Source organism: Ambystoma mexicanum, chromosome 5p (genome assembly GCF_040938575.1).
Source record: "Ambystoma mexicanum isolate Mex_15411 chromosome 5p, UKY_AmexF1_1, whole genome shotgun sequence".
NCBI lineage: Eukaryota > Metazoa > Chordata > Amphibia > Caudata > Ambystomatidae > Ambystoma > Ambystoma mexicanum.
This window is the reverse complement of record NC_090930.1, coordinates 686,225,538-686,240,420: the sequence shown is the minus strand read 5'-3', so window position 1 is coordinate 686,240,420 and position 14,883 is coordinate 686,225,538. Positions and strand designations below refer to the sequence as shown.

The following is a 14,883-nucleotide window of genomic DNA, read 5'->3' as shown; positions in this document are numbered from 1 at the left end:
AGAGCGAGGACCTACTCTTCTGCAACTGTTCCCCCTAGGGTGTCTTCCCATCTGTTTTGAAATGCTGTTTACTTAGGAGGGGGGCCTCCACCAGGAACCTATATATGTTCGAGAATAGAAATCTTTCGAAGGGTGTGAGAGGTCTTACAGCCGCCGCTCGGTTAGAGGGAGCCATAATCCAGTGACGCACCTGATAGCATGGGAAAGGCTGAGATTCTTGTAGCCCCAGTACCTCCTTGCAGGTGTCAAACGATTTGACCTCCTCCCCCCGGAACATATACCTGAGTTTTGTGCAACCCGCCGCCCTCCATTGGAGGAAGGCGCACGGTTCCGGGCCCTGGGAGAACTGCGGGTTATCAAAGAGTGGGGTGAAGGTGGAGGGAAACATTGTGATGTGGTGAAGGCGTACTTTTTGATCCCAAATGTCCTCTACTACTTTTGTAATATCTCTGTGGTGCACATTGCGGTTTAGATGTAAAGTATTTCACCCATGCAGGGTCCTGTGACCACCTTTTCCATCTGTGCCCACCTCTTGTCCTTGTTCTCCCATACCCATTCCTTTATGACCCTAAGTTGCGCCACCTGGTAGTGTTCCTGGAAATTCGGGAGGCCCAATCCTCCTCTTTTGGGGGGAGCATTGGGGTTCTCAAAGTGATTTGGGGCGTTTGGTTCGCCCATATGTATTTAGAGATCATACAATACAGAGACCGGAAAAAGGTGGTTGGGACGGGGACTGCAAGCCTGAAATAGGTACAGGATTCTTAGAAGAATCACCATTTTGATTGTGTTAACTCTGCCCAACCAGGACACTGATAGTGGGGATCATGTCTGTAATTGTGCTGGAATCTGGGGCTAGCAATGGGTGGAAGTTAGCCTCGTAGAGCCCCGCTAATGTGCGTTTGATTGTCACTCGCAGGTCTCAGATATTATCGGACACCCATTTGAGTTGCGTTGCGTGTTTTGCCGCTGCCGCTTCTTCCTGGTTGACCGATAAGTTTAGAATCTCTGATTTTGCAATGTTAATTTTTAGGCCTGCAACTCTCCCAAACCCCTCCATCTTGTGCAGTGCCACGGGGAGAGTAGAGACCAGCTCTGTGAGTGTAAGGAGCATGTTGTCTGCATACACCATTAACTTGTGGGACTCGCCACTGAAGGAAATGCCCTTAACTGCTGTTGACACACAGAGTTTCGCTACGAGCAGCACCAGATAGAGCCCATATAGTAGGGGGTGTAGGGGGGAGCCCTGCCTATTGCCCCTCCCTAGATAGATCGGGGCGAAAGCTGCCCGTTCACTAGGAGCTGAGCCGTTGGATTGGCGTAGTTGCCTCAATCCTCTTTATACATTTGGGGCCGAATCCCATATTGTGAAGAGTATTAAAGAGAAAGGTCCATTTGAGGCAGTTAAATGCCTTTTCCGCATCCAGAGTTACTAACACCTCCGGGTCCCCTTTCTTCGTAATTTTTCCTAGCAGGTGACAAATCCTCCTGAAATTATCATGCATTTGGCGACTCTTAATGAACCCAGTGCGACCCTATTGGCGAGAATATTGGTGTAAATCTTGTCATCTATGTTCATAAGCATAATAGGGCGGTAGGATCCATAGCTAGAGCGGTCTTCCCTGCCTTGAGGAAGAGAATCATCTTGGCCTCTGGCATAGTGCTTGTGGTCCTTCCTGAGTCAACAAAGGAGTTAAAATGATCCGCCTAAACTGTTTCTAGAACACGACTGGGAATCCATCCAGGCCCGGTGCCTTATTCGGTGGTAGGTTCACGATTTAGAGGAGTTCTTCATCTCATGTGATCTCCTTCTCTAGGGAGTCCCTGTCTGAGGGGGTAATGGTCTGTAGGGTAGTGGAGTCGATGTACTCATGCTGACGTTTCTGGTTGGGGTGATCCGAAGTTTACAGGGCTGACTAGTAAGTGTGGAACTGTGCAATTATTTGTTCAGTGGAGGTTACCTTGATGCTGGGTGCGGCTTTGATTGCCTGGATCGTTTTTGCTGCTTTTTTTTGCGTTAACTGCCTGAACAATAGCTTGTCTGCCTTATTGGCTTTAATACAGTATTTTTGCTTGAAGTATAGCAGACTTCCGTCGGGTTGCTTGGTGTGGAGAAGGTCCAGCTTCCATTTGGCACATCTATATTGCCTACGCAAGCCTGGAGATGAGTCTGTCTCCATTCTATGCATGATCTGCTTCACCTCTGCTTCAAGATCTGACTCCAGCTTCCTCTTCAGCCATGTCCTATGTGCCTGTGCCGTGATAAGTTATCCCTTCATGGTTGCTTTGAACGCATCCCATACCACCCCCGCCGGGGTATCTGCCAGTGAGTTAGTTTGCCTTCCCGGGAGTCGTATGTAGGTTGATCGGTTAATAAGGCCATAGAGAAATTCCATTTCCAAAGCTTAGATTCCTGTGAGGGTGTGCTGAGGCTGAAGGTAATCGGGGCATGGTCTGAGACGGTTATAATGTGGGTTTCTATTGTTTCGAACATCCCCATGAGTGTGGCTGAGGCCCACACGTAGTTGATTCTGAAAAATATGTTATGTATGTGCGAGTAGTGTGTATATGCTACATCTTCCCCCCTAAGGGAGATCCAGACATCCCCTGCGGTCAGTCGCTGGAACTGTGCATTGAGGGTCCGCAATGCCGGTGGCTTATTATATTTTGTGGACTTGCTTCTATCCCTGGCCGGGTCCCAAGCTAGGTTTAGATCCCCCATGAGGATGATGTCCCCCCCACTCAAATGTTCCAGTTTGGAAATAACCATCTTCAGGAACCTCTCTTGACCTAAATTTGGGGCATCAATCGAGGCCACTGTGAGGGTGAGGGGGCCAGGTTCTATGAGGGGAAACAGGTAACGGCCCATGGAGTCTGCCTGGGTTTTTATGGTAGACACTAGTGTTGTTCGTTTAAACGTTATAAGTACCCCCGACTTCTTTGCCTCGACGTTCGCCTGTAGAATCTTGGGATATTGACTCAGCTTCAGCTTATGCCTGTCCTGCCTTTTGATGTGGGTCTCCTATAGAGCCAATAAATCGGGTTGGAATTTGGATAGGAGCCCCTCCAGCTTCCTCCTTTTGACTTGGGTGTTTAGCCCCCGGATGTTAAGCGTCAAACAGTGGAGAGTGATTTCTGCGTTGTGTGTGTATGTGCCCATTTGCCTGCCCAACATTTGCTGGCTGATGCCTTTAGGTGTCTGAGTGTGCCCTTTTCCCAGCCCAACCGAGCCCCCTTCCCTTACCTTCCACTTGCCCTCTCCTCCCCTTTCCCCACTCCTCCTTTCCCTCCCCTTCCCTGGTGTAGGCCACCCGCGCTACTTCACGCGTGGATTCCTTCCGCAGGGGAGACCTACTAACATTACCAGGACCAAGTGCGGGGTATCTTAGAACCCCCATCTGATTCCAACTCACCCCCTTCCCCGAGACCTGTGAGGTTACCTCCTTTTTTTGCCTTTCCCAGGTGCTATATGTGGAGTCCGGTGCCAATTCTTCCGGTGGAGCCCTGGCTGGGGGGCGTGCTATCCCTACCGGCCCTCCAACCCTCGGGCCTTTGAGGAGTGGCTTGTACCCCCCTTCCTGCTCCTGTTAATGCGGATCGTGGACCATTCCCAGTTTTTAGGCTTGCTTTAGCTGCTCGCAGTGGACACACTCATGGTCTGCTGATCCTCCTCTAGGCCCAATAGTTTAGTTCCCTGGTCTAGTGAGTCGATCCGTCACTGCTTGCCCTCACATTCAGACACCATCCGGAATGGGAAGGTCTATTGGTAGCGAATGTCTTTGTTCCCAGAGGGCTCTGGTTACCAGGGCCATTTGTTTCCTCTTTGCCAGTCCTGCAACAGGTCTTGAGAGAGAGCGATTTCTGACCCATTGTAGGAGATTTGCTTTCTTCATGACGGCCAGGATCCTCTCTTTTGTGGTGTAGTCGTGCAATGCGGCCAGGACGTCCCTTGGCTGAGCTCCGGGGTCTGTTTTCCGGGGCCCACTCTATGTACCCTGTCTAATCTGACTTCTATCATTGCATCCTCTTCCAAAAGATCTGTAAAGATATTTCGAATCACCTCTTTCAGGGCTCTGTCTTGGACATCTTCCAATAGGGATTTTTTTTTATGTTAGATCTTCTGGATCAATTTTCGAGGTCCTCTGTCTGCAGTTCGAGGTTGTGTGTTGCAGTCGCAAATTGCTCCAGCAAAATGTTGGATATCCTGGCATCATCTGCTAGTTCCTGGAGGGCTCTTTCATTAATGTCCACTCTCCCCTCCATTTTACTCACGTCCATTTCTATTTCCTGCAATGCTGCGACGAGGTCCTCTCTCATTTTGTCCATCTGTGTTTGGACAGTTTTGGCGATCTTGTCCCCAAATTCAGTGAAAAAGTGTTTGAGGACTGTGGGTGTAACTGTCTGGCCTTGCACCTCAGGCAGTGGAGAGTCTTTACTGTCTGATTGTTCCTGCAAGGGCCCCCAGAGGTGGGGAGGCCAATCCTCGCCCCCACATTTTCTGTGTACCACCCTCTTCCTGCTGCCATTTGCGGTGTATGGGGGGTCTACCCCCTAGATATTGACATTGCCCTCTCTGTGCTTGGAGAACACTGGCCCATGAGGGGGGGCAATGATCAAAGCCCCCTCCTGAGGGGTCCAGGGCGGTGGTCCCCAGTGGTCTTCGTTAAATGTTGCCAGCTCTGTTTGCTGCTCTTTGGGATCCTCTAGTCATGTTGCCCAGGAGGGGATCAGGGCCTGCCAGGACCCGCCAAGGAAAGAGCCAGTTCCGGGTGGTACCCTGCAAGGTGGGGGGGGGGGGGTGGCATGTCCCCCGTTGTTTGTTGCTGTGCGGGAGGGATGGGGCGGCTCCAGGTCAGGGTCTGGTCTGCTATGTGGCCAGTGCGAGTGGGCCACACCTACCTCACGCGGGGACGTTTTGCACCAAGCCTGGCCTTCACTGTTGATTTCCCTCTTGGCCAGCTCGCCCCTGCAGGCCCAGTCCAGCTAGCCTCCAGGCCCCAAAGGGGAGGGTGCATGGGGAGTCAGTCTCCCAGTATGGGCCCAAGTTCCAAGACAGTCTATTGGGGGGGCTGGATGCTCCGTGTGCAGTTGTTGCTCACTGTTTATCATGTGCCCTGGGGTCCTAGTCCCAGTGTCACCGGGGGTTCCTGGCCTTGGATCCGTTGCTGCCTTGCTGCTGGGCCTGGGGGAGAGATGTGGGGGCCTCCACGTAAGGATTTCAGCGCTGAAGGGGGTGGGGCTGCTGTGTTGGGCCTAGCATGCAGCTGGTTCTGTACCTCTTGCTGGTGTGCTCCTCATCTGTGGTTGTTTGCCTGGTGCGGCTGATGCTGTGAGTATGCCAAGTTCATTGCCACAAGTGAGGATTGTCCCCACCGCTCTCTGCCAGTGAGTGTGCTCCATAGCCCCCAGCTGTCTGCCAATCTCCCGTCCGCTCTGCAGTTCTGTGGGATGGAGGCACCGTTCCCACTTGGGCCAGACTGTGTCCCCCTCTGGACCAGCTCCTCCCAGTTGCTTCTCCTTGGCTGCCTTCCCGTTGCAGGGCAGTTGGCCCTCCTTAGCCCCGTGGCAGTGTCCTTTCCTGTATGGTCGCTTCACCATGCCCAGTTGCCCACTGAGTTTCGCCTGCTCTCCTGCTCGCTGGGTGGAGGCGCCACCCTCACCCGGGCCTGTCTGTGTGCCTCCTGTGGTCCGGCTCACCTTCAGTGCCCCAGGGGTTCTTCCTTTCAGGCCGCTTTCATCTGCTCTCCTGCTTGTGGGATGGAGGCGTGGCTCTCGCCCAGGCCAGCCTGTGTTCCCCCCTCTGGTCCGGCTCACTTTCTGTGCCCCAAAGCTTCCTCCTTTCAAGCCGCTTTCATCTCCTCCCGGGATGGAGCTGTGGCCCTCACCCGGGCCTGCCTGTGTGCCCCATCTGGACTGGCTTACCTTTGGTGCCCCAAGGGTTCCTCCTTTTGGGCCGCTTTCTCGCAGCTGGGCTGTCTGTCAACCCCACCTCTGCGGCAGAATCCGCTCCTTTCTGTGTGCACTACCAGTGGCCAAAGCCTATGCGCAGGTAATAATACAGGGCGCCTGGCTAGGTCCTGATATGCCCAGGAGAGTGAACGTATATTCAAACAAAAAATCAGGAGGGAGATCCACACTTTTGAGATTCAGGATAATTTTAGTTTAATATCTGAATTTTGGTGATGATACATATAATATATCAAATGTTAGCATAATGACGGACAGTTGTACATTTGATATGTAGGTGTACCACTAGGTACCACCCTCAAGAGTGTGGAGGGTGCAAGCCTTCTGATGGTGCAGGATCTCTTGGATACACAGTTAACAAGGGTTTACAACACAAGAGTGAATGCAGCCCAGGACCTCAGTTGGTCCATGGGTATTGTCATAGGGAAAAAAAAACACAACAACAGGTGTGTACAAGTATGCAAGGGGTGGAGTTGTGTCATACATCGTGGTTTATGGTGCCTGTGTGGTTGAGCTGCGTGGTCAAAGTGATCCAGACAAAATGACTAACTGAGGGAGTGCCGGGTGACGGTGCCTGTGGGTCCCAGCAATTGACATGGTCACTGTGCAGCAGAAATGAGAGAGCAGTGAAATGCCAAAAAGTAACAGGCATGAGGTTGAAGACTGAGTGAAATCGTGTGAAGGACGTGGAGTGTCCCGGAATAGACTATGGGCCAGCGAGTAGTTGAGAAACAATTTGCAATTCTTAAAAAACGTACTTGGTTTCTGGAGCAGAAGCGTCTAGCTGTAGCGTCGCGGCGTGTGCAAATGAAAGTGGTCTAGTGACTTCATATCATTGAATCCCACAGACCCCACAGACAGTGTTTTATCCCTTCACCTCCATCCTGAAGAAGGCCATCTCAGTCACCTACGTCCAGTCTTCGTACCCTGTGGCCGAAGCACTACAGTGTCGATCCATGACACAACTCCACCCCTTGCATACTTGTACAGACCTGTTGTTGTGTTCTTTTCCCTATGACAATACCCATGGACCAACTGAGGTCCTGTGCTGCATTCACTCTTGTGTTGTAAACCCTTGTTAACTGTGTATCCAAGAGATCTTGCACCATCAGAAGGCTTGCACCCGCCACACTCCTGAGGGTGGTACCTAGTAGCCTTCCCAGCTTTGCATTACTCCTTATCTTCGCTCGAAGGACTCTCTGTCACCTGGAGGGTCGTTGGCATATATCTAGATCATTGCCCAATGGTGTGTCATTCTCTTCTTATCATACTCTACATGATATTGCACTTCTTTCTTCTAAACATCTCTGTTACTCTGATCTCTTGCACTCTCAATCATCTCACTGCCGCCGTCTTTTTAAGTCCCTTTCTAGACTATTGTCCCCCCTATGCCTGATCACTCCCTTCTCTCCACTCTTACTGCATCTGATTTTGCTCTTTGTTCTGCCAATTCTCTAATTTATCGGCCTTCTCCTCGCCCTGTTTCCCTTTACTCTTCTACTGCACTTTTTTCTTCTTTTTCACCGATCTCTAATTATGATACTTCTTTACTCATCTCCTGGGCTCATCCTACTGCTTCTCCCAAAGATTCTGTTTCTTCTACTCTTATTTCTAAAATCTATCCTTCTCTCCATTCTCACATTAACAGTCTTCTCAATATCTCTCTTACAACTTCAACTTTCCCTCTTCTATTCAAACATGCTATTATTATTCCTGTCCTGAAACAACCCTCCTTAGATCCTGCCATTCTGTCTAACCTTTGTCCTATTTCTCTTCTCCCTTACCTTTCCAAATTGTTGGAACATCTAGTTTACTCCCAGGTTTCTTCCTTTGTCGCTCTAAATTCTATTTTACCTCGCTTACTGTCTGGTTTTTTACCCCTTCATTCCACGGAAACTGCTTTTCTTTCTGTCTGTGACACCCTTCTTTCTGCACACTATGTTAAGCACTCTTCTATTCTTATACTCTTGGACTTATCCACTGCTTTTGATACAGTGGATCACACACTACTTCTTCAATCCCTTTCCTCCTTTGGATTTTCTGGTTCTGTAATCACATGGTTTCAATCGTATCTCTCTAATCACACTTACTTAGTATGCTGGGCTGGTGTTTGCTCTGATCCACATCCTCTTTCGCACAGTGTTCCACAAGGGTCTGTTCTTGGCCCTTTTCGTTTCTTTCTCTATACCTCTCCTTTGGCTAATATTATCTCTTCTTTTGGGTTGTCTCATCATTCTTATGCTAATGACACCCAACTATTTCTTCTTTTACACCTACTGTACACATGAATCTCTTGGCCTGTCTCCCTGCTGCTAAAATGTGGATGTTGGACCACTTTCTTGTCCTTAATCCGTTAAAGACCAAAGTTCTCTTTTTTCCTGCAAATACTATTGCTCTGCCTGTTTCTCCTGCCTTTGTCCTGTTTTCCCCTTCTCATCTGCTTTTTTCTCTTCCTGCCCGCAAACTTGGCTTTCATCTTGACAGTAATCTTTCTTTTGCTCATCACATTTTGATCCCATCCCGTTTCTGTCGTTTACATCTTTTGTATAAATGGAAAGTTAGAACTCTTCTCACTTTCAGTGCCACTAAGCTTCTAATCTCTTCTTTAATCTTTCCTCAAATATTCTATTGTTTTGTACCCCTCTTTGGTCTTCCTGTCGCTTGTCTAGCTCCTCTTAAATCTGTTTTTAATTCCTCTATCCATCTCCTGTATTCCTTACCTATTTGCGACTCCATCTGTCCATCTTTGGCCTCTCTTCGATGGCTACCCTTCCACTGTTCTTTTTCTCTATTGCCTCCTCTTTACTGGAATGCTCTCCCTCTCTCTGTGTGGCCTAGTCACTCTTATTCTATCGTCCATGCTGTCCTAAAAACGTTCTTACTTCAATCTTAATTGTATTTTAAGTCCCATTGTAAGTTATATTTTTAATTGTACTGCTCTGTTCATTTCAATTGTACTGTAAATTGGTGTTGTACAGTGCCTTGGCGTAAGGCGCTATATAAATAACAAATACGAAAATATGAAAAAATGCATTTATTGTATACACTATTATGATTAATTACGTTTTAGTATATTCTGCAGGAGCCAGTTATGCCTATTCCAAAAACGAATCATAATGAGGTTGTCTCCTAAAAAGTGGTCTTTCTTATATGGGGTGTAAAACAAACCCCAGCTCCTGTACCACTCAAATCAAAAGCATTGTTTTACTAGATTACGGAATTTGCCATCAAAGCTCAAACACATTTTGGAGATATTGATGTATAACTAAACAACAGCACTCCCATCCTCTGTAAGCCCATTCCTTGTTGCATAGGGCTGGTCCATTAGCTGCTGGTCAATATTACTTCCTTGAGTAAATGCAAATGTATGTAGGAGGACACAATTATTGGATTTGAATATTTTTCCAAAATCAGTTTACCACTGCTATAAGGCATTAATGGTGTCCTATGTATCCAGAGATACATGATACATTCGAATGCCATCTGCTGATTGGGTGTACTTGTTCCCAATCATACCTGCACAGGGGGTCTTTCCTACACCCATCCAATCACACAGAGGAAATACTAACAAGTGTTCTGAATTTGTGAAGATCTAAATAATGTCCTATTTATTATTTTTCTCTACTAACAAATACGTTTGCAGTATCATCACAGAAATAGTCCATTTACAATAGGCAATCTTGCGTAACTAATTATAGAAGTGTTATTGATTTTTTATATTACTCACAATAATTTGCTTTTTTTAAAAAAAGTTGACACAATGTAGAAATTTTAATATTGAAATGATTAATGCATGCTTGTAATAAGAAAAGCTCAGTTTACCTGGATAGTGCACCTCTCCCTCGAAAAGAAGCACGTGATACAACCTCTCCATTGTCCAAAGCTGCGACACGCTGCAGCTCTGAGGAAGTATCATCGCATACTGATAGTGCTCTGCATGTAAAAAGAGAGAAGAAAAGAGTTACCAAGTGTTAGAACATTAATGTTCTAATATATCAGAGCATTTAAACCTCTGCCACCTCCCTAACTTACTCAACACACATTATCAATTTGGCCAAGTATCGGGATATAAACTCAAAAAAGACAAGTCTGACATTTTGCCCCTAAACTCCTACTGTCTCAAACATGATATTGATACCTTTGGCTTCAAATGGTGCAGACTTTCTATCAAATATCTAGGTATTCGTTTTGCTTCAACAATCCATGATACTATTAAACTAAATGCCCAGATTTTGTTGGATAAACTCAAGTATTTAACTTCCAGATGGTCCCCTCTTTACCTCTCATGTTGGGGACTGCTTGATACAATTAAAGTTATGCTTTCCCCGATTGTCCTGTATTATTTGCAGCTCCTTTCTATGCCTCTGCCTCTGTCCTTTTTTGTAAATCTATCTACTCTATTCTACTTAACATTCTCTGGGGTAATGGTAAAAGCAAAAGGATTGCCATTTCTAAGCTTAAAGCTCCTTATGACATAGGAGGGGTTAGGTTCCCTGATTTTAAATTATATCACTCTACTTTTTTATTAAAACAATCCCGAAGCTGGTTTGCCTGCCCAGAAACATCTGACATTCCCACATGGTGTACCTTAGAAAAACATTTAGTTTATCCCGTTGAAATTACTGGCCTCATCTACATATTTAAGCATTCCTCCATGGCTATCTCTGTTCCCATTAAAGCCTCCATCTCGGCCTTACAAATGTTTCTCTTTCCTCATACTAAAACTCCTAAGAAGTGTCTCTTCCCCTCTGTTAAGGCACAACAAAAATATTGTGATTAATAATAGAATCTTAAATCGGAGATCTTGGGTGAGAAAAGGCATTAGATTTATTCAACAAATTATGCATGGCCAATATATTCTCTCCTTTCAACAATTAAAACTTAAATTCAACATTTCTAATATGCACTTTAATTTTTATAATAAACTAGTTAACTCCTGTCTTGATGCTCCACATCATTTTTCAAATGATATCATCTCACCGGATTCCTTTAGATTTCTTCCGTTCACCATGATCTCTGATATTAAGGCTTCTAAATGTTATGGTATTCTTGCCTCTACTCCCACAGTTTGTCCTGTGCGTCTAAGATGGGGAAATGATTTTGGTTGCTCTCTTGAAGACCACACCTGGTCCTGCCTCTTTTCTTAAATCAATTTCAGTGTCAGCTAATATCACTCAACATTTCTTTTTCTTTATTCATAGAGCATTTAATACTACTGTCAAACTAGCTAAATCTAATAAGGATACTAATGATAAATGTTGGTCGTGTGGTTTTGCTCCAGCCTCATATCAACATATGTTTTTTTAAATGCCCTTTTATTTACAGGTTTTGGCAGGATATTTCGAAGTTCTTTAAACGTATTTTTTCTGTGGATGTTTCATTGTCTTTTTTGAACATCTTCTTAGGTAGCCTGGCAAACAACATCAACCTTTCACCCGGCTCTGCCAATCTTTATTATCTATTTATCGTGATAGCGTTAAAACATATAACAGCCAAATGGAAAGACTTCCGTTCCACATCTGTTAGGGGATGGTGGAACAACATCTTCAACATGCAAAGACTGGAACTATGCATGGCTAATCATTTTAAATTCTATTTCTGAGTACAATGCTAAATGATGTTTTTTTATTTGCTACCTGGACTGTTTTAATGCATCTACGCATGGTACATGAACCCCCACGTACGTACTCTAATTTTCTTTCCTTGATGTATCAATGGATTTACTTGCGCATTGTGCCAGATACCACATGTATTGATTTAATGAAACTTCGATTGTTTTATTACCTTCACATATCATACCTCCTCTTCCCCCTGCCCCTCTGTTTCTGAGTATGTATCTTAGTCTGTCCTCTTGTCCGTCTCCCCCCAATATGTCCAATACATTTGCAGAATTCTGTTTCAATTCTTTTCCTAGTTACACAGTTCCTTATTTTTTAACTATAACCATATAGTCTATCAATTACATATTATGTTTTTAATATAGTTATGAAGAACAAATTGATGTTCATTCATGTTTTTTCTTCTTTCTGTAGTCCTCTTGGACATCTGTATTCTGGTAAAAGTTGAATTATTGCTAAGTATACAAACTCTCATAAAAACTTTAAAAATAAACCGCTGCCAACCACAGAACCAGATATTTACTCCTCCTACCTGCAATCACACATATTCCTGACATCATGCCCATTATCAACAAATAATGAAAATAAAGCAGCAACTCACAGACTATAAACCCGTTGCTAACCTCCACAGTCGTTCTAGGTAATGTAAAGTTTAGTAGAGTCAAATTAATCAGCCCTAATAACTACAACAGCTACCTTAATGCTACACAATTTACTTTCCGATCCACACATGGTAATGAACCCACCCTGGCCGTGTAGGCAGCCAAGGCCACTAGAGATGGCTTTACAAATCTCCCAGGAGCAGTATAAAACTTCTAAAGAAGCTTTAATGTAACATGAGGCAGAGACTAAAATGTATGTTCACTGACGCAACATCAGTGAAAAGCAGTGTCTTACTGATTCTCTGTGAGGGTGTAAGTCCTAAACTAAACGTCTGGCAAGGGGCCCATGAGCTTTTTGATTTTTTTCAGAGCAGTTTTCCAAACTTTTTTACCTGATGAGTTTTGATCTAAAACGCATCATGGGCACCCCTCTGTGATATGCTCCTGAGAGGTCCTTGAACTCTCGGAGTAGGGGCCTCCCAGAGGCAGCCCTCCTGGGCGAATGTCATCGCATAATTAGCTGTGACTCATTTGGTTGGTGGAAGACATTACCTTCAAAATGTCATGATGGACACACCTGAATTAAAATGCAGGCAATTTAGGAATAAAGCTAACATTATTCTGTGGCTCCCCCACGTTGCTGCATCCAACTAGGTGCAGTTTGCACTGATTTTAGCTTTCGAAGGATGCATTTCTGAAGAGCACGACAAGAATGTAAGAGCAGCAGAGATCATAACATTTTCCCTTCCTTAAACTGAAGAGAGGTTGAATGAGTAGGGTAGCACATGGGGGACAGGGAAGAGGTGACAAAAATGTTGGTATGGAGGAGTTCGAAACAGGTGAGGAAGAAAGAGAGACAAGAACAAGAGGTGTGGAGAGGAAAGGATATTGAAAAATAAGAGTCAGATGTTAAAAGGGGGGAATTAATCATAGAGTTGCAGCTCCTGTTAGGGACTGGAGTCCTTCACCACATAGATCCTTCCCGATGTCCTTTTTCCCTTCCTCCCATCTTAATGAGGTGGAAGAGGTGGAATCCAGTGCCTTGTTGTTGACATTGATGGCATAATTACATGACCTTTTCCACACAGACTCCCCTGGGTATTACACCCAATTCTACCCACTTTGAAGTGAAATCCACAAGCATTAGGGCATGCACTTCCACTTGTCCCAAAGTCTTGAAGGCGCATACAATGTCTAAGGTCACCTTCTTCCATACTGTACAAGGTACTTTGAATGGTTGTAAGAGATGACCAGACATTTTCCTTGTTTCTCAACTCACAAGGCTGGAAGTTCCCCACAAGGTCTTCAACATCCGAGAATGTTGTGGTCCCCAATACTTTTCCTGAATGTAGCATTTGATCATGTTTCGACCTAACTGCCACTCATGTCCCATGGCCAAAACCCCCTGAAAGCTGATCAGCAGGTGGAATGACCCACCTGAATATCATGATACCGCAATGCACTTCTGAGATCTCTGAGAACATTTACCTGTACACATGGTGTCTCTTTTGACATCCTTCCAACCTCCCTCAAGTTCCTTATGGAGATAGCTAGCTCTTGATAATTTGTACTGCACTCTATCCACTCCTCTTGACTTATGGCTGCCACTGTTCATTCATCTTCCATTTCCTTATCCTCAGCTACCCTGGTGCACACGTGGTCGAAGGTGCCAGCAGCCTTGACAAACAACCTGAAGCTATATTTTTCTTCCCAGGAATATGTATCACCATGTGTAAAGACTGGAGGGGGGTGTCTGTACTTGGAGACGCACAGAGCACCCCAGTCAAGATTCTCTATTCGGTAGCTATGGTCGAGCAATCAAGGCCTGGCTTCACAGGAGGTGATGCAGGCTGGTTCTTAAGTACAGTGTAGTCCCCAAGCCCCCACAAAGGAATGTTCACACACTGTATTAGTTAAAACACAGTCTTTATATAATTAATATTCAAGGCTATGTACACTATCACAATAACTCACTTTGTGCTCAGAAAATCAACAATGGGAAATATATACAGTTCTTTAGTGGTACCACAAATATTATCAGATCTCATTAAAGTGCATCAGCTATACTGTCCAAATGCCACACAGATCAATAAAGAAGAAACCAGCAGTAGAGAGGGGAAAGAAAGCAAGATGGTTGAACAATTGGCAGAATACTGGCCTTTACCAACTAGGCACAATTCTGTGTGGAGGTGCCCCCACCTGGACAACCTGTAAAGCAAAGATGTATCACAAGCCCAGTCCATATATTGTTCTATGAGTCTTATTTCCCTTTACAATAGTTCTACTGCCCCAATGTACCTGGAATTGTAGCGTTCGCCGTCGGGGAATTAACGGCCTTTATTGAGTGCCCTCCCTTTAAGGCAGGAGTCACAGGTCGTCGAACGTCTGACGGAGAACAGGGTGAACAACGGTGGTGAAGTGGCAGCTTCGTTCCTAGTGGTGCTCGTCGATGACGGAGCATTGGCGTCCTGCAAGGAAGAGGCGTACGGGGCACCTCAGTGACGATAGTTCTGGACCGCAAAGAGATGTTGAAGAACTGTGGCCAGGAAGGGCATCAAGTTGTCGGCGTCTCTGTGGTCTTTAGGTGGTGGGAAACTCACCGGCGGATGCTCCTCGGCACGTTGAGGGTCGGGCCTTCTCCAGCGGGATACGGCGGCGGCGATGCAGACGAGAGCGTCCTTGGCTCAAATTAAGTTCTT

The 14,883-nt window shown here is 45.8% G+C and overlaps 1 protein-coding gene across 1 annotated transcript in view; it reads right to left on the bottom strand.

The window, feature by feature from the left end:
• CNGA2 (cyclic nucleotide gated channel subunit alpha 2) overlaps positions 1–14,883 on the bottom strand; it is a 379,775-nt gene that overhangs the window by 233,777 nt on the left and 131,115 nt on the right. Inside the window, exon 2 of the mRNA XM_069613057.1 lies at positions 9,787–9,897. Within this exon, the coding sequence (XP_069469158.1) occupies positions 9,787–9,897 (111 nt within the window). The remainder of the gene's footprint in view (positions 1–9,786; positions 9,898–14,883) is intronic.